Source organism: Salmo trutta, chromosome 16 (genome assembly GCF_901001165.1).
Source record: "Salmo trutta chromosome 16, fSalTru1.1, whole genome shotgun sequence".
NCBI lineage: Eukaryota > Metazoa > Chordata > Actinopteri > Salmoniformes > Salmonidae > Salmo > Salmo trutta.
This window is the reverse complement of record NC_042972.1, coordinates 8,461,044-8,481,771: the sequence shown is the minus strand read 5'-3', so window position 1 is coordinate 8,481,771 and position 20,728 is coordinate 8,461,044. Positions and strand designations below refer to the sequence as shown.

The 20,728-nt window shown below is 42.1% G+C and overlaps 1 protein-coding gene and 1 long non-coding RNA gene across 2 annotated transcripts; one reads left to right on the top strand and one right to left on the bottom strand.

Annotated features, from left to right (window-relative positions):
- Window positions 1–1,237: 1,237 nt before the first annotated feature.
- LOC115150031 (protein SEC13 homolog) lies at window positions 1,238–11,414 on the bottom strand. Its single transcript, XM_029692904.1, has 9 exons — window positions 11,250–11,414; window positions 10,818–10,862; window positions 10,436–10,551; window positions 10,057–10,208; window positions 9,587–9,720; window positions 8,958–9,091; window positions 5,250–5,370; window positions 2,163–2,309; window positions 1,238–1,775 (listed from the first exon to the last, which is right to left on the bottom strand). Exons 1-9 carry the CDS (start codon window positions 11,250–11,252, stop codon window positions 1,665–1,667), a joined length of 963 nt encoding a protein of 320 aa, XP_029548764.1. The 5' UTR covers window positions 11,253–11,414; the 3' UTR covers window positions 1,238–1,664.
- Window positions 11,415–17,840: 6,426 nt separating this feature from the next.
- On the top strand, window positions 17,841–18,503 carry LOC115150030 (uncharacterized). Its single transcript, XR_003867036.1, has 2 exons — window positions 17,841–18,104; window positions 18,339–18,503. It is a non-coding gene; the product is annotated as an uncharacterized LOC115150030 (long non-coding RNA).
- Window positions 18,504–20,728: the final 2,225 nt, after the last annotated feature.

The window sequence follows — 20,728 nt, the reverse complement described above, 5'->3', positions numbered from 1 at the left end:
CTTCCATCACTTTTCTCTCAGAGAACAGGATGATAATGGTGATGATGTTGAGGTTGATTTAGTGCGCCAGAGACATGATTCACTGTAAGGTCCTGGGGAAAGTAAAACAAAATGATGTTCTTGCAGAGTAGTCTACCCCGTGTGGATAGGCCATCTGCAGATGTCCTCAGGGGTACTAGTGTCCCACATTAAAGAAACACTATTCTAAACCAACACATAGTACCGGTGTGGGAAGCCCAAAAACACAAATCAGTAGGAATTAAAGTGAGTTATGCTTATGAATGTGTTATGAATTGGTTATAATGCCTTTATGTAGGTAGTACATAATAATTTCATTCTCCCGGCTGCCCAACCGCCACGCACCTCTCACTCACATGACCACATGCGCTATTGGTCATCAACCAATCATTGCGTGCCTACTAGGTACCCTTCAATAAAGTCTTTCCTTAAATGTGGTCATATCTACTTACAGGCTTGGCAGTTCCCAGAGAACAATTTGTAAGTCGCTCTGGATAAGAGCGTCTGCTAAATGACTTAAATGTAAATGTAAAACATAGGCCATGGACAGGTTCCCTCTCTAGCACTCTGTACTGTCTTTCCAATCTCATCACACCCCATGCCAGTGTCTGCTTCTGCTGCTTGGAGCACAGCCTCCAGGTGTTTCATGTCTCTCTCTTTGGTTTACCTTGAGGTCTTCCCACAGGTCCATGTTGCCGGCCTTGACTGACCATCTGATGCAGGGATGGATGGATGGGCAACTCCTGTCCACGGGCCTGATTGGTGTCACGTTTTCCCCAGCCCTAGCTAACACACCTGATTAAACAAATCGTCTTCTAAACTGGAGACCATGATTTGTTGATTATTAGCGTCAGGTCTGTGGCAGCAGCATCACCAAACAGGCACCTGAGGACTGGAGTTGCCCCTCCCTGACTGATCCTGAGGACTGGAGTTGCCCCTCCCTGAGTGATCATGAGGACTGGAGTTGCCCCTCCCTGACTGATCCTGAGGACTGGAGTTGCCCCTCCCTGACTGATCCTGAGGACTGGAGTTGCCCCTCCCTGACTGATCCTGAGGACTGGAGTTGCCCCTCCCTGACTGATCCTGAGGACTGGAGTTGCCCCTCCCTGACTGATCCTGAGGACTGGAGTTGCCCCTCCCTGACTGATCCTGAGGACTGGAGTTGCCCCTCCCTGACTGATCAATCATAGAAGAAATAGCTGAGCTTTTGGGAAACAGCTTTTCCTTGAAGTTCTTTAATTATTTGAAATATGAAACATAACATTGTTTCTAACAATCAATTGGAAGAAAATCTTTCACAAAAACAGTTTCATATTTGACAGAAAATTATTTTTATCAAGCAAGAATGTAATCTATGGATGTTTTGAGCAGGTTTTAATTAAAGTTTTAATTAAGGTAGTTTCCCTCAATGGTAACCATTTAAATCTGGATCATCGTAAACTGAACGATAAAACCTCAAACGGTCTTTAGCAAAATTTCATCATAAAATATGGTCTTAAAGTCTGTTAGAGAAAGAGAGAGGTTTAACAGGTGGTAGTTTGCCCAGATCTGGGACTAGGCTAGATGGTAGAAATGTCTCTGGAGTAGTAGCCCAATCATTCTCTGTAGGTGTAGGAGAAGGAGTGGAATGTCCTTCTGTGCCTGGATCACTGCTCGTTCGTCGCTCCGTCTGCGATGGACGATACGGCTCCCTGGCCTTTGTTGACGTCGCTGATACAGGCCCACTGGCCATCTGCCGACTCCTTCCACAACGTCACCTGGAGACAGCCGACAACAAGACACATCAGAAAACAACACCTGCAGTCTTTCCAACTGCTTCCACAACGTCACCTGGAGACAGCCGACAACAAGACACATCAGAAAACAACACCTGCAGTCTTTCCAACTGCTTCCACAACGTCACCTGGAGACAGCCGACAACAAGACACATCAGAAAACAACACTGGCAGTCTTTCCAACTGTTTCCACAACGTCATCTGGACAAGTACAGGTAACCAAGGGATCATTTGTGACCGCACTGATGTATAAACTCGCTGTACTTTCAGACGCTTTGCATAAAGTATCTGCTAAGTGGCATAAATCATACATTGCTGAGGATCAAGTTTATTCAGCTGCCTAGTAAAAGAGTGTGTGTGTACACTGACCTTGTTATCCCCCCCGGACACGGCCAGGATGTTTCCAGTGACGGACCAGCTGACATGCCACACCACGTCGTTGAACTTGTGGAGGAGTTTAGCCGTCCACGTGTTGCCTGAAGGGTCATCACACGTCCAGATGAAGACCCTGCCGTCCTGCACGCAGACAGCAGGAGAGGTTTTGTGTTAGGTGTTTTTGTTCTGAGGTAAAAGCCATAAATACTCCCTGGTAGACCAGACAATGACAAACTGGGCCAACACATTTTAAAAAGATGATAACAGTTCCATTTCAATTCAGGAGTGCCGTTTACCTTCAATGAGAATGAAAACATCCCAATGTTAAATAAAAACGGACACTTTTAGAATTATTGTAATCCTAACAATCAAAATGGAATTGACCGTGAGCAGTTTGTTGGTCATATGAAATGAGCCAAAATCAAACAATGTAGGATCTTGTGGACCACAGGAACAATAGCTGGTTCATTCCACAAATAGGTGCCCTTTGGACAGGCAAACTTTTAAGAAATTAACTTTCAACTATCTCTTCTTTCAAAATTAAATTGCATGGAGGATATGTTTAGCCTACGGAAAAACACATTTTCCCATCTCAGGCATTAAAATCCTATGAACTAAGAGCATTTTATCTGCATTGTACCACACTGTCTATCAACCCCGTTACAGAAACTTATGTACAATGCATTCGTAAAGTATTCAGACCCCTTTACTTTTTCAACATTGTTCCATTACAGCCTTATTCTAAAATGTTTTTTCCCCCCTCAATCTACACACAATACTCCATCATGACAAAGCAAAAACAGGATTACATTTTTGCTAATTTTTTTAACTAATATCACATTTACATAAGTATTCAGACCCGTTACTCAGTACTTTGTTGAAGCACCTTTGGCAACAATTAGAGCCTCGAGTGTTCTTGGGTATGATGCTACAAGCTTGGCACACCTGTATTTTGGGAGTTTCTCCCATTCTTCTCTGCAGCTCTTCTCAAGCTCTGTCAGGTTGGATGGGGAGCGTCGCTGCACAGCTATTTTTAGGTCTCTCCAGAGATGTTCGATCGGGTTCAAGTCCGGGCTCTGGCTGGGCCACTCAAGGACATTGCGAGACTTGTCCCCGAAGCCACTCCTGCGCTGTGTGCCTAGGGTCGTTGTCCTATTGGAAGGTGAACCTTCGCCCCAGTCTGAGGTCCTGAGCGCTCTGGAGCAGGCTTTCATCAAGGATCTCTCTGTACTTTGCTCCATTCATCTTTCCCTCGACCCCGACTAGTCTCCCAGTCCCTACAGCTGAAAAACATCCCCACAGCATGATGCTGCCACCACCATTCTTCACCGTAGGGATGGTGCCAGGATTCAGCCAGACGTGACACTTGGTATTCAGGCCAAAGAGTTCAATCTTGGTTTCATCAGACCAGAGAATCTTGTTTCACATGGTTTGATTTGATGGTTGTCCTTCTGGAAGGTTCTCCCATCTCCACAGAGGAACTCTGGAGCTCTGTCAGTGACCATGGGGTTCTTGGTCACCTCCCTGACCAAGGCCCTTCTGCCCCAATTGCTCAGTTTGGCTGGGCGGCCAGCTCTAGGAAGAGTCTTGGTGGTTCCAAACTTCTTCCATTTAAGAATGCTGGAGGCCACTGTGTTCTTGGGGACAGTCAATAATGCAGAAATGTTTTGGTACCCTTCCCCAGATCTGTGCCGACACAATCCTGTCTCGGAGCTCTACAAACAATTCCTTTGACCTCACCTTGGTTTTTGCTCTGACATACACTGTCTACTGTGGGATTTTATATAGACAGGTTTGTGCCTTCCCAAATCATGTCCAATCAATTGAATTTACCACAGGTGGACTCCAATCAAGTTGTAGAAACATCTCAAGGATGATCAATGAAAGAAGATGCACCTGAGCTCAATTTCAAGTCTCATAGCAAAGGGTCTGAATACTAATGTAAATAAAAGCATGTTTGAGATAAATCTAACATTTTCTCATTGATAAAGTATCCTTGTACAAATAAACGTAATATTAAACCTAAAACCACAACCCTGTTATTGTCAAACCTGTTAGAGGCCCAACTAACTTTATCCGTGAAGATCAGCCATTACTCCTCATGTGATGCAGAGCATGGGACCACATGGTGTTCATGAAATTAGGAATTATACATATGTTCCACACATAATGAAAGTTAAATCAATTTCAAGGTTTCCTAACATTAACTGAGCGAACAGGGTTGACATGTTGAGCTTTACCACCTTAGGTCAAAGACAATAAAACAATTCTAAAATAGACCACCATGCTGTTCAGAGGACCCACACAACACCGTAAATCCTTTCATTTGGTGGAATGGTCCATTATTTGAAAGGGGTAAATTGTTTGTATAACAAGGTTGGCATTAAAACGAGGGACAAACATAAAGGCATTTGCTAATCACATTAATATAAATAGTGATCTTCAGAAATGACTCAAAGCAGAAAAATAACTAGGCCTTTACAATGATGGTGAAACTTGGGAGACATTTTTGGATTAAAGTGGGTTGACATCTTCCTAGAAGTGACACAGGGTTGAAGGAGGAAAAATGTCAAAATGCTGAATTTTAGCATTTTAACAAGCCTTCATTCATACATTGAAAAAAAAGGGGATTTATTGAATTCCGTGTGGTCTATATTAAAGTGCACTTCATTTAATTTTCAGGCTTTTAAAATTCAATATTGGTGCATAATGTATACTTAAAATAACATTTTTGTGGAACGACCGCACTGCTGCTTGTTCAACAGCTAATTGGGATCCAAATAAAATATCTTAATTTGAGACAGTTTGCTAAAGCAGGACAAAAATCCTGCAGCAACAGGAAATGTGAATTTCTATGTTGATTAAAATTCATTGACATTTTTGTAGGGGAAGATACATTTTTAGGAAGAGAAAATGAATTCTGAAATGTAAAAATGGAAATTACAAATTTCAAAACGCCTTTTTAAACCTCAAATACACTAGACATTTATTGCAGGAAAGTTAACCTGTAACAAGGTAATCAAATAAAGATCCTACATCTGTAAAAGCCAATCAATGTTTTTTCCTCTGACGGTAGGTTACCTGAGAGCAGCTGGCGATGGTGCTAGTAGGTAGTCCTATGGAGGGAGCCCAGCCTACATCTCTGACCCAATCACTGTGAGCCTCCAGCTTCTGGTCCTCCTTCCATTGGCCATCCTCCTCTCTAAAAAAGAAGACATACAAACCTGTCTGGCAGCCATTTTATTCAAACTCCTCACTTGCACAAAGGAACCTATTTGGTAACACCTTACATAAAGTTGTTCACGCAGTTATAAATATATCAAGTTGTTATTACAAAGAGAAAAGATGTTACTGCAAGTAAGTAAATTGTAAATATTTTGAGTGGAACTATACAGTGCCTTCACTGTACCCCCTGACTTATTTGATGTTGATTTTTTTCTCACCCATCTACACACAATACCCCATAATGACAAAGTGAAAACATGTTTTTAGAAATGTTTGCACATTTATTTAAAATGAAATACAGAAATATCTAATTTACATAGAGTACCGGTCAAAAGTTGACACATTTCTTTTTTTACATTGTAGAATAATAGTGAAGAAATCTAAACTATGAAATAACATATGGAATCATGTAGTAACAAAAAAAAAAGTTAAATCCAAATATATTTTATATTTGAAATTCTTCAAAGTAACCACCCTTTGCCTTGATAGCTTTGCACACTTGGCATTCTCTCAACCAGCTTCATGAGATAGTCACTTGGAATGCATTTCAATTAACAGGTGCGGAATTTTTTCCAAATCAAATTGTCACATGCGCCGAATACAACAGGTGTAGACAGCGAAATGTTTACTTTCTTTCCTTCTTAATGTGTTTGAGTCAATCTGTTGTGTTATGACAAGGTAGGGAGGGGGGTATAGAAAGTAGGGGTTGGGCTCCCGAGTGGCGCAGCGGTCTAAGGCACTGCATCTCAGTGCAAGAGGCGTCACTACAGTCCCTGGTCCGAATCCGTGCGGGAACATATCCGGCCGTGATTGAGAGTCCCATAGGGTGGCGCACAATTGGCTCAGCGTCATCCAGGTTTGGCCGGGGTAGGCCGTCATTGTAAATAAGAATTTGTTCTCAACTGACTTTCCCAGTTAAATAAAAAAATTATAAAAAATACAGAAGATAGCTGCATTTGATAAATACCAAGTCATTATTATGGCAAGAACAGCTCAAATAAGCGAAGAGAAACGACAGTCCATCAGTTTCTTCAAGCGCAGTCGCAAAAACCACCAAGCACTATGATGAAACTGGCTCTCATGAGGAACGCCACAGAAAAGGAAGACCCAGAGTTACCTCTGCTGCAGAGGATAAGTTCATTAGAGTTAAATGCTTCACAGAGTTCAAGTAACAGACACATCTCAACATCAACTGTTCAGAGGAGACTGCGTGAATCAGGCCTTCATGGTCGAATTGCTGGGGAAAAAAACACTACTAAAGGACACCAATAAGAAGAAGAGTCTTACTTGGACCAAGAAAAACGAGCAATGGACATTAGACCGGTGGAAATCTGTCCTTTGGTCTGATGAGTCCAAATTTGAGATTTTTGGTTCCAACCAATGTGTCTTTGTCTCCTCATCTGTGGTTCCCACCGTGAAGCATGGATGAGGTGGTGTGATGGTGCTATGCTGGTGACACTGATTTATTTAGAATTCAAGGCAGAGTTAACCAGCATGGCTACCACAGTATTCTGTAGTGATACGCCATCCATCTGGTTTGCGCTTAGTGGGATTATCATTTGTTTTTCAACAGGACAATGACCTAACACACCTCCAGGCTGTGTAAGGGCTATTTTACCAAGGAGAGTGATAGAATGCTGCATCAGATGACCTGGCCTCCACAATCACCCAACCTCAACCCAATTGAGATGCTTTGGGATGAGTTTGACTGCAGAGTGAATGAAAAGCAGCCAACAAGTGCTCAGCATATATGGGAACTCCTTCAAGACTGTTGGAAAAGCATTCCAGGTGAAGCTGGTTAAGAGAATGCCAAGACTGTGCAAAGCTGGCATCAAGGCAAATGGTGGCTACTATGAAGAATCTAAAATATATTTTGATTTATTTATTTATAACTTTTTTGATTACTACATGATTCCATGTAGTATGTTCCGTGTGTTATTTCATAGTTGATGTCTTCACTATTATTCTACATTGTAGAAAAACCCTTGAATGAGTAAGTGTCCAAACTTTTGACTGTAACTAAGTATTCATACCCCTTTGCTATGACATTTCAAATTGAGCTCAGGTGCATCCAATTTCCTTTGATCATCCTTGAGCTGTCATTACAACTTGGAGTACACCTGTGGCCAATTCAATTGTGTGGACATAATTTAGAAAGAAACAACTGTCTATATAAGGTCCCACAGTTGACAGTGCATGTCAGAGCAGAAACTATACCATGAAGTCCAAGGAACTGTCCATAGATCTCCGAGACAAAATTGTGATGAGACATCTGGGGAAGGGTATAAAACGTATCTGGGGAAGGGGGGGTGAAGATTTACATTCCAACAGGAAAATGACCCCAAGCAACACTGGAATGGCTTCAGAACAAGAATGTGAATGTCATTGAGTGGCCCAGCCAAAGCACAGACTTGAATCCCATTGAAAAATCTGTGGAAAGACTTGAAGATTGCTGTTCACCACCGCTCCCCATCTAACTTAACAGAGCTTGAGAAAATCTGCAAGGAAGAACGGGAGAAAATCCCCAAATACAGATGTACAAAGCTGATAGACATACTCACGACGACTCAAAGGAACTACCGTAATTTCCGGACTATAAGCCGCTACTTTTAAACAATGGCTTAAACAATGATGTGGCTAATATATGGATTTTTCCCGCTTACAAATAAAAAATTTTTGAAAAACACATTCTGTGACGTGCTCAGTTTTTTGGCGGCATGAAGCTTTCATTAGACCAATGAAATTGCCGAACGGGTTAAGGTCAAACAACTTTTTTGTTTACTGTTTAGATTAAATCGAGCGCTCTCAAACTTCCCATCATTCTGATTACGGTAGTCATTTTGTCACCCTCATCATGGCAAAGACACGGAGAAATGCATATGATGCAGCTTTCAAGTTGAAGGCGATTGATCTGGCTGTTGGAAAGGAAATAGAGCTGCTGCACGGGAGCTTGGTCTGGAGCAATGACTTTCTTGGTAGGCTACTGTTTACTGCTAATTTATTTATTTTTGTTACAAGCCGTGTTTCGTTTAAAGCATATTTATTTTTGTTACAAGCCGTGTTTCGTTAAAGCCTATTTATTTTTGTTACAAGCCGTGTTTCGTTAAAGCCTGTGTAAAGTTCATTTGTTTCAATGTACCGGTAGGCACCTGTGGCTTATAGACATGTGCGGCTTATTTATGTTCAAAATAATATTTTTTTTTAAATTCAGTGGGTGCGGCTTATATTCAGGTGCGCTTAATAGTCCGGAAATGACGGTACTACAAAGTATTGACTCAGGGGTGTGAATACTTATGTGAATGAGATATTTCTGTATTTTATTTTAAATACATTTGCAAAACATTCTAAATACATATTTTTCCTTTGTCATTATGGACTATGTATGTACATGGGTGAGATTTTTTGTTAAATACATTTGAATTCAGGCTGTAACAAAACAAAATAATGGAATAAGTCAATGGGTATGAATACTTTCTGAAGGCACTGTAGCTGTGTTGCCAGTAAAAAAAATAAGCATTTCAATAAAAGAGAAGATAAGACACCCTCCAATCGTCCGCTACTTACTTCCAGAGTTTGACCAGGTTGTCGCAGCCTCCTGAGACAAACCTCTTGATGAAGTTGGGTTTCTGACCCGAGGGCTGATCTATCAGACTACCTGGCACCACAGATGGAGCCCAGCTCACTGCGTTACACCCAATCTAACAGGACAGAGGGGAAGGTTACAATACACAGTCACAAGTACAGACCAAGGACATGAATTCATATGAACTCAATTAGGACTATGACAAGCTACCACAAACGGACTGTCACAACAGACAGTTTTTATTTAGTTTTTATTTCACCTTTATTTAACCAGGTAGGCAAGTTGAGAACAAGTTCTCATTTACAACTGCGACCTGGCCAAGATAAAGCAAAGCAGTTCGACACATAACAAGAGTTACACATGGAGTAAAACAAACATACAGTCAATAATACAGTAGAAAAATAAGTCTATATACAATGTAAGCAAATGAGGTGAGATAAGGGAGGTAAAGGCAATAATTTGGCCATGGTGGCAATTTGTTACACTTTAATTTAATTAATTTGTGACAATTTAATGTTACACTTCAGGTTTATTCATATTAACCCAGCCCTAGAGAAAATACTTAATGTCAGTTTACAAATGAAAGTGAAAACAGTAGTTCATTACTCACTGTGTGTGCATTGCTGATCTTCTTAATGTCCCACTGTTGATCCCCAGAGCAGGTGACCAATGAGATGGCTCCATCTGAGCTCCCACAGGCCAGGATCAGACCAAAGTCATAGGGACCCCAGCACACTGAATTCACTGAAGACACAAGCAAGCCAGGAAGTACTCATTAATATACACTAAAAACACAGAGGTTTTGACAATGCATAATTGCAGTGTTATTCATCCCTGGTTCTGAATAGGGCTTTGATCAAAAGTTAAACTAAACAACATGTTGCATACCCCTGTGGGTCCCAAGCACCAGGTTTAAAGAACTCCATTTGAACATTTTCAATAAGATCATTGAAAATATTCAAACCATATATACCAAACTGTATGAACTCACTGTACTGTGAGTCGCTCTGGATAAGAACATCTGCGAAATGACGTAAAATATGAATTGAATACATTTGATTTTACCGGGAATGTTCTTACCTGAAGAGTCGTGCCCAGTGTACTCGTACATCTTATCCCAGGTTCCGTTCTCTTCCTTCCATATGATCACCTTCCTGTCATAGGAACATGAGGCCAGGATGTTGCCGTACATGGGGTGAGCCCAGGCCACCTGCCACACAGGACCCTCATGGCTGCAGAGAGAGAGGAGATAGAGGCAGACAGTAAAATGACTGTCTGGATACAGCACTTCACAGGTAATGGAGAGAGGAGATGAAACAGGGACATGGCAGTTCAATCTGTGTGGGCTGGAAAATAAGTCTTGCATTTGGATCATTGCAATATCTGTGGTGCTGCTCATGGCAACTTCCTTTCGATGAGTCAACCTTTAAAGCTCTAATAAAGCAGAGTCACATCTTACCCTCTCAGATCTGCCACTAGGATTTGTCCTCCGTTTTTAACATCGAAGATCTTGACAGACCTGTCAGAAGAGCAGGTGGCCAGTCTGGTGCCGTAATAATCCATCTGGGCATCATGCTTAAAACACAACAGAGCATGTCATAAGAAAAGGTCAAAGGTTGCAATTATTACATTAGCTTAGTCAAAGTAGAGTGAGTTAGCTACTAAAATTAGATTAGATCAGGGATAAATAAAGTACATTCAGTTGATATATATTAATTTGCTACAGCTGGTTGAATTTACGGGACATTGAATTAACAATCCATTCAAACTCAAGTCAGCTAGCTAAATGACAGTAGCCAGCTAACGTTAGCTTGTAGCTGTCACATAAGAAAACTACTTACGATCATGTCCTCGTGGGAGGTGTCCACCGTGTTGATGACGGAAACCTATATTTCATGAAACACAAGAAGTGAGAGATTATTTGATAGAACGCTATTCTAAAAAACTAACGCTGCGTTAGTTAGCTAAATCTAACTTTGCTAGCTACACAATCTAGCTAACAACGTTAGCTAGCTACTTAACTAGCTAGATAGAAGCTTGAACTAATCGCAGAGATACCGTTACTGCATAAAACAGCATTACACGACCTTGTAACATATATTACTGTATGTTTAATAGTCTATTTAGTAGTAAACAATAAGTACAACTTAATAAAAAATATACTTGTTCAGCTTAGCAACTTGACAAGTTAGCGTTAGCTGTCTAACGTTAACAGTTGCCTTGCTAACCGGCAAACAACTGCAGTCAGAACTACCAGAAATTATGTTACTCACCATGATTGAAGATTATCGTAATGAGTTTGTCCCTAAACAGAACAATTGCACTGCAAGACGTGTAACCCTGTTATCAATGTATCACGGTTTTACGATGTATCAAGAACGACGTTCTGAACCGACGTGGCAACAACTTCACAACCACTGAAAAAAAACGACTTCCGTGTGCGTGCACCAAGGTTCCGGTTGAAACAAGCATTTCGCTTACAAATAGTTCCGTGAAAGAAAAGTTCCTATGTGGTGAGCATTAGTTCCACCTGGTGGCAGTAGAAACGGCAAATTAATTTTACTCATAACACAGTGGTGCCTATTTATAAAGCACCGTGCAAGTGTCATGTTTCCAAGTTTGTTCTTGGCCTAAGTTATATTCCAACTAGGGGCTCCCAGGTGGCACAAAGGTCTAAGACCCTGCATTTTAGAGCTGTCAGCAGTACCTGGTTCAAATCCAGGCTGCATCACATCTGGCTGTGATTGGGAGTCCCACAAGACGGCGCACAGGTTTGGCCCTGCGTCGTCCAGGTTTGGCCGGGATAGGCCGTCATTGTAAATAAGGATTTCTTCTGAACTGAATTGCCTAGTTTAAAAAATATTGCCATGTTCTCCGGCTGAAACTTCTGCTCCACTATTTCAAAGTTTTTTCCCTTAACTTTTCTCATATTTAAATTGACTGTAACTGGTAGTCAAGATGTCGAATATCTCGTAAAACATCTCCAATCTATTGGAGAAAATGACATCACTGACAAAGACTTTCGGCAAGAAAGCAGACTGCTTTGCAAGTGTTGGTGTGGAATGACATAGTAATAATGTATCAACAATGACTGTCGCCTACTTTTATGATCATTTGTTAGTGGCTTTAAAAGAAGTCCATAACCTTTCTCACCTATTATGGTACTATAATACTATAATAATAGAATGTAATAGAATCATAGAATGTAATGTCATAATATAATAATAGAATGTTATAGAATAATAGAATGTAATGGAATAATATAATTATAGAATGTAATGTAATTATAAACTATTAGAATGTAATAAACTATTAGAATGTAATAGAATAATATGTCATAGAATAATAGAATGTAATAGCAGAATATAATAACAGAATGTAATAGAATCATAGAATGTAATGTCATAATATAATAATAGAATGTAATAGAATAATAGAATGTAATGTCATAATATAATAATATAATGTAATAGAATAATAGAATGTAATGGAATAATAGAATGTAATGTAATAATATATGATTAGAATGTAATAGACTATTAGAATGTAATAGAATGTAATAGAATAATATGTCATAGAATAATATAATGTAATGGTATAATATAATAATAGAATGTAATAGAATAATAGAATGTAATGTCATAATATAATTATAGAATGTAATGTAATAATAGACTATTAGAATGTAATAGAATAATAGTTATTATGTTACTGTCAATGTTTTAGATTCACAATCTCTCTGTTGTTGCCCAGGGAACACAGAGGGAAATGATCTACAGTAACTAACTACCTCTGGGGCAATACAGATGTTGTGCATGGACACTGACATATACATTAACAAGGTCTGACATGCAATATGTTTGATGTCGCAGACATGAGTATGATCACTGTTAATAGGACACTGGGCGTTGGGTTGATTATTCAGTTTGACACAGTGTGTTGTTGCAGTTAGGCAAGGATTCTCCCAATACTGATACTAGGCTATACAAACTGCTTTGAAGTTGAATCATATTTCATTTCAGTTGGAATATCATGCTGAAGAGCTATGCGGTAAGAGCATTAATATTATCTTAAGAAAACGTCTGAACCCCCCCCCCCCACACACACACACACACACACACACACACACACACACACACGCACACACACACGCACACACACACACATGAAACGTGTATTTTCTTACTACCACTGACTTAAGCAGTGATTGTCCCAATACTAATACTAGGTCCCCCTGACTTCCTGCTAACAGTTCATAGTTGCTTCAAAGCGTGATGCAGACATACAGTAGCTGTCAAAAGCAGTCAGTTTGGACACACCTACTCATTCAAAGGTTTTTCTTTGCTTTTACTGTTTTCTACATTGTACAATAATAGTGAAGACATCAAAACTATGAAATAACACATATGGAATCATGTAGTAACCAAAAAATGTGTTAAACAAATCAAAATATATTTTATATTTCAAATTCTTCAAAGTAGCCACCCTTTGCCTTGATGGCAGCTTTGCACACTCTAGGCATTCAGACCTGTACACTACAGAATGGGTGGAAACAATCACCCGACCTCAACCCAACTGAGATGGTTTGGGATCAGTTGGACCGCAGAGTGAAGGAAAAGCAGCCAACAAGTGCTCAGCATTGTCTATCATAGCCTTAGCTAGGTGGGGTGGTGTTTGTCTATCGTAGCCTTAGCTAGGTGGAGAGGTGTTTGTCTATTGTAGCCTTAGCTAGGTGGAGAGGTGTTTGTCTATCGTAGCCTTAGCTAGGTGGGGTGGTGTTTGTCTATTGTAGCCTTAGCTAGGTGGAGAGGTGTTTGTCTATTGTAGCCTAAGCTAGGTGGGGTGGTGTTTGTCTATTGTAGCCTTAGCTAGGTGGGGTGGTGTTTGTCTATCGTAGCCTTAGCTAGGTGGGGTGGTGTTTGTCTATTGTAGCCTTAGCTAGGTGGGGTGGTGTTTGTCTATTGTAGCCTTAGCTAGGTGGAGAGGTGTTTGTCTATTGTAGCCTTAGCTAGGTGGGGTGGTGTTTGTCTATTGTAGCCTTAGCTAGGTGGGGTGGTGTTTGTCTATTAAAGCCTTAGCTAGGTGGGGTGGTGTTTGTCTATCATAGCCTTAGCTAGGTGGGGTGGTGTTTGTCTATCATAGCCTTAGCTAGTGTAATAAATATATTCTTTATGTCTCTTGATACTAATGCGATATTGCCTAAACACTGCCAGTAACCTTACACAATCATTATACCAAGATAACATCTTGCAGAACAGTTAATCCTAACCACCCACACACACACACAATGCCTGGTTGTGGGGCCGCTCAAGGACAGGTGTTCGGGAGGGGCTGGTAGCAGAAACTGTCCTAACTGTAGCATAAAAACAGGCACTGTCCTTGGGTGTCTGACTCTCGGGTACACACATGAAGATAAGCTAGAAGTAGTGTAGGCTGAGTAGACTCAGTTACACACACACACACACACGGCCAAGGAGGAATCAGCAATCTGGCAAGAACAGGAACCAATGAGCACCCAAGGCTCACTCCACGACCAGTCAGCTGAGAGGATCAACCAGACTCAACCTACGTCATATTGTTGTCATACCCTGTACAAAATGCCTATGTACTCTATATTCGGGGCTCTCTTCTGTGGTCTCCTTAAGAGGTGACAGAACGAGTCCGTATACGCTATGCCAAATATCTTTGTACTTTAATAAAGCTGCCTTATTATTATTAACGAATCCACCCTCTCCGGCGCCTTGACTTGATCTCCGTCTCATGAAACTGATCATCAACACTAGGTGGGGTGGTGTTTGTCTATCGTAGCCTTAGCTAGGTGGAGAGGTGTTTGTCTATTGTAGCCTTAGCTAGGTGGAGAGGTGTTTGTCTATTGTAGCCTTAGCTAGGTGGAGAGGTGTTTGTCTATTGTAGCCTTAGCTAGGTGGGGTGGTGTTTGTCTATCGTAGCCTTAGCTAGGTGGGGTGGTGTTTGTCTATCGTAGCCTTAGCTAGGTGGGGTGGTGTTTGTCTATTGTAGCCTTAGCTAGGTGGGGTGGTGTTTGTCTATCGTAGCCTTAGCTAGGTGGGGTGGTGTTTGTCTATCGTAGCCTTAGCTAGGTGGGGTGGTGTTTGTCTATCGTAGCCTTAGCTAGGTGGGGTGGTGTTTGTCTATTGTAGCCTTAGCTAGGTGGGGTGGTGTTTGTCTATTGTAGCCTTAGCTAGGTGGAGAGGTGTTTGTCTATTGTAGCCTTAGCTAGGTGGGGTGGTGTTTGTCTATCGTAGCCTTAGCTAGGTGGGGTGGTGTTTGTCTATTGTAGCCTTAGCTAGGTGGAGAGGTGTTTGTCTATTGTAGCCTTAGCTAGGTGGAGAGGTGTTTGTCTATTGTAGCCTTAGCTAGGTGGGGTGGTGTTTGTCTATCGTAGCCTTAGCTAGGTGGAGAGGTGTTTGTCTATCGTAGCCTTAGCTAGGTGGGGTGGTGTTTGTCTATCGTAGCCTTAGCTAGGTGGGGTGGTGTTTGTCTATTGTAGCCTTAGCTAGGTGGGGTGGTGTTTGTCTATTGTAGCCTTAGCTAGGTGGAGAGGTGTTTGTCTATTGTAGCCTTAGCTAGGTGGGGTGGTGTTTGTCTATTGTAGCCTTAGCTAGGTGGAGAGGTGTTTGTCTATCGTAGCCTTAGCTAGGTGGGGTGGTGTTTGTCTATTGTAGCCTTAGCTAGGTGGGGTGGTGTTTGTCTATCGTAGCCTTAGCTAGGTGGGGTGGTGTTTGTCTATTGTAGCCTTAGCTAGGTGGGGTGGTGTTTGTCTATCGTAGCCTTAGCTAGGTGGGGTGGTGTTTGTCTATTGTAGCCTTAGCTAGGTGGGGTGGTGTTTGTCTATTGTAGCCTTAGCTAGGTGGGGTGGTGTTTGTCTATTGTAGCCTTAGCTAGGTGGGGTGGTGTTTGTCTATTGTAGCCTTAGCTAGGTGGGGTGGTGTTTGTCTATTGTAGCCTTAGCTAGGTGGAGAGGTGTTTGTCTATTGTAGCCTTAGCTAGGTGGGGTGGTGTTTGTCTATCGTAGCCTTAGCTAGGTGGGGTGGTGTTTGTCTATTCAACGTTTTTCCTTTTTATATATTTTTTGTATTAGTCTACGTCCAAGTTCTTGAAATTCATCACCCACTTTCAACTCTCCTCTCATCCTCCCTTTACTCGGGGGGCTCCTGAGTGGCGCAGCGTTCTAAGGCACTGCATCTCAGTGCTAAAGGCGTCACTACAGGCCCTGGTTTACTTCCAGGCTGTATCTCAACTGAGTCGTTAGGGTTTGGCTGGGGTAGGCCATCATTGTAAATAAGAATTTGTTCTTAACTGACTTGCCTAGTTAAATCAAGGTTAAATACAATTTTGAAAGTATTTTGTAAAAAAAGAAATGAATCTCCCAACCTGTTGTATGGAATTGCACCAGCAGAGGGCAGAACTGTATCAGTCAATCCATCGCCATACATAGAATATTACACTGAACAAAAATATAAAACGCATCACGTAAAGTGTTGGTCCCATGTTTCATGAGCTGAAATAAAATGTCCCCAAAATGTTCCATATGCACAAAAAAGTATTTATCTCAAATGTTGTGCACAAACGTGTTTACATCCCTGTTAGTGAGCATTTCTCCTTTGCTAAAATAATCCATCCACCTGACAGGTGTGGCATATCAAGAAGCTGATTATCAGTGTGATCATTACAAAGGTGCACCTTGTGCTGGGGACAATAAAAGGCCACTAAAATAGTTTTGCCACACAACATAATGCCACAGATGTCGCAAGTTTTGAGGGAGTGTTCAATTGGCATGCAGACTGCAGGAATGTCCCTCAGAGCTGTTGCCAAATAATTGAATGTTAATTTCTCAACCAACGTCGTTTCAGAGAATTTGGCAGTACGTCCAACCAGCCTCATAACAGCAGACCACGTTTATAGCACCGTGTGGGTGAGCGGTTTGCTGATGTCAACATTGTGAACAGAGTGCCCCATGGTGCCGGTGGGGTTATGGTATGGGCCGGTATAAGGCAACGAAAACAATTGCAATTTGAATACACAGAAATACTCTGACGAGATCCTGATGCCCATTGTGAGGTACCTGTGACCAACATATACATATGTGTATTCCCAGTCATGTGAAATCCATAGATTAGTGCTTACTGGATTCATTTCCATTGACTGCTTTCCTCATATGAGGAAATCTCAGAAATTGTTGCATGCTGCGTTTCTCTTTAGTGTATGTAGGTGGCTCTGGGTCAATTGTTGGATGTGTCTTGTTCCAGGTGAGCACCTAGAGAAGATCATCACCAATTGTGCTGAAGTTCTGCAGTGTGGAGGATGATGAACTCAGGGACTACTGCTTCCAGGCCTTTGAAGCTTTTCACCGCAGATAAAACTCTCTAGTGAAAGTCTCTCTCTCTCTCTCTGTGTGTGTCTGTCTCTCTTGATATCTCTTTCGATCACTCTCTGTCTTAAGATTTCAACCATTACTTGTTGCCCAGAGGCCCGCACTCACGTAAGATTTGGTTCTGGGTTACTGAGATTACACACAATTGAACTACAGAGCCATAACTACAGACCCATAACTACAGACCCATAACTACAGACCTATAACTACAGACCCATAACTACAGACCCATAACTACAGACCCACAACTACAGACCCATAACTACAGACCCATAACTACAGTCATAACTACAGACCCATAACTACAGAGCCATAACTACAGAGCCATAACTACAGAGCCATAACTACAGACCCGTAACTACAGACCCGTAACTACAGACCCATAACTACAGACCCATAACTACAGACCCATAACTACAGACCTATAACTACAGACCCATAACTACAGACCCATAACTACAGAGCCCTAACTACAGACCCATAACTACAGAGCCATAACTACAGACCCATAACTATAGAGCCATAACTACAGACCCATAACTACAGACCCATAACTACAGACCTATATTTTATACCTTACCTGTTGTTTTTTAATAATAGATGCCCTAAGGAGATGTCCCCTCTGTGATCAAGCTGTGTCTGAGGTACATCACCTATGACCTTCACTAGAACTACGATGTGGATGAGAATGGGGATGAGTCCATGGATTCACAGGCCGGAGAGTTTAAGGACCAAGGTGTTGTTGTGAATGTCTTTATTTCCAAAGAGATACAGTAGTTTTCTCAATGATTGCAGCTACAACTTTATAAAACAATGATATACACTGTTTATTTGTTTATTTAATTGTTAATGTACACTGTTAAAATGTGCAATGTTTAAAAATATGCAACTAAGCTGCCATCATTTTGTAGGAGTTCGAATGTGCTTTGCAAAGTTTTTGGCTTTTCACACGCTGCCCTGCCCCCTGTAGAGTCAGATGACGAGTACAGTGACGATATGAGCTGGAAGGAGCGGAGGTCATCTGTGTGTCGAGGCATCAGGAGAGACCTGCTAGTGGAGCTATATGGTTCAGTGGCCCGATTTCTGTTATAGCCAAATGGACAATAAAATATCAATATCTTCTATTCTAGACAAACTACCTGCTTCTACATTTGACGTCAAGCCCTACGTGAAGGACTTGTTCGCTGGCACCCTGAAGAGGCTGCAGACAGAGACCAGGAAGTGAAGGAGAGGGACATTTCTTGTATGGGTCACATGTGTCACCTAGGATACCTAGATTTTCCTTGAGAGGCTGAAGAACAAGATCACCAGGCAGGCAGGGTAGAGAGGCGGACCATCAGTATCCAAGGTAACATCTTCTGCTGAAGAACAAGATCACCAGGTAGGCAAGGTAGAAGCAGACCATCAGTAACCAAGGTAACATCTTCTGCTGAAGAACAAGATCACCAGGTAGGCAGGGTAGAGGCGGACCATCAGTATCCAAGGTAACATCTTCTGCTGAAGAACAAGATCACCAGGTAGGCAGGGTAGAAGCAAACCATCAGTATCCAAGGTAACATCTTCTGCTGATGTACCTTGACCCCTAAACTGCTCCATCCCTCCAACATGGTGCAGCTTCCCTGGATGGAGAGCTATTTTGGGGGGTTAAGTGCCTTGCTCAAGGGCACCATAGTAGTATTTCTCTACTCTCTTCTCTTCCCAGGTTGACAGCGGTGAAGACCCTGACTCTCATCCCCGCATTGCCCCTTAGGATTGACCTCCGACCTTTAATCATGAGGGCATCCCCATCCTGGGCTCCTTCCTCTGGAAGAACTAACGCGCCCTCAAGCTGACCGGTCTCAACATGATCGTGACGAACAACAGCAACAGCCTGAAGCCACCCATGATCGAGGCCGTGCTCAACGAGCTACCTGCTTTGATCGAGGAGAGCAATATGCACATATCCCAGGTGGCAGTGATACTCCTCACCTGTATGGCTAAGGTGTGTCCCTCCTACAGTCCTACTACTCTGTGACCAGGTAGTTGTAGTTTTGGATAGATTCCTTTGCATGGCTGTCATAGGTCATACTCACTGCCTCAGTAATTATTCCTATTCTGTCTTGAAAGTTGATAGTTGGAAACATGCCTTTGACTATATATAAATAAATTATATATATATATATATATATATATATATATATATATATATATATACATACATACACACACACACACACACACACACACACACACACACACACACACACACACACACACACACACACACGCACACACACACACACACACACACACATACATGTGATATTAAAAAGACTTTGAAAAATATATACTGCTCAAAAAAATAAAGGGAACACTTAAACAACACATCCTAGATCTGAATGAAAGAAATAATCTTATTAAATACTTTTTTCTTTACATAGTTAAATGTGCTGACAACAAAACCACACAAAAAGAATCAATGGAAATCCAATTTATCAACCCATGGAGGTCTGGATTTGGAGTCACACTCAAAATTAAAGTGGAAAACCACACTACAGGCTGATCCAACTTTGATGTAATGTCCTTAAAACAAATCAAAATGAGGCTCAGTAGTGTGTGTGGCCTCCACGTGCCTGTATGACCTCCCTACAACGCCTGGGCATGCTCCTGATGAGGTGGCAGATGGTCTCCTGAGGGATCTCCTCCCAGACCTGGACTAAAGCATCCGCCAACTCCTGGACAGTCTGTGGTGCAACGTGGCGTTGGTGGATGGAGTGAGACATGATGTCCCAGATGTGCTCAATTGGATTCAGGTCTGGGGAACGGGCGGGCCAGTCCATAGCATCAATGCCTTCCTCTTGCAGGAACTGCTGACACACTCCAGCCACATGAGGTCTAGCATTGTCTTGCATTAGGAGGAACCCAGGGCCAACCGCACCAGCATATGGTCTCACAAGGGGTCTGAGGATCTCATCTCGGTACCTAATGGCAGTCAGGCTACCTCTGGCGAGCACATGGAGGGCTGTGCGGCCCCCCAAAGAAATGCCACCCCACACCATGACTGACCCACCGCCAAACCGGTCATGCTGGAGGATGTTGCAGGCAGCAGAACGTTCTCCACGGTGTCTCCAGACTCTGTCACGTCTGTCACGTGCTCAGTGTGAACCTGCTTTCATCTGTGAAGAGCACAGGGCGCCAGTGGCGAATTTGCCAATCTTGGTGTTCTCTGGCAAATGCCAAATGTCCTGCACAGTGTTGGGCTGTAAGCACAACCCCCACCTGTGGACGTCGGGCCCTCATACCACCCTCATGGAGTCTGTTTCTTACCGTTTGAGCAGACACATGCACATTTGTGGCCTGCTGGAGGTCATTTTGCAGGGC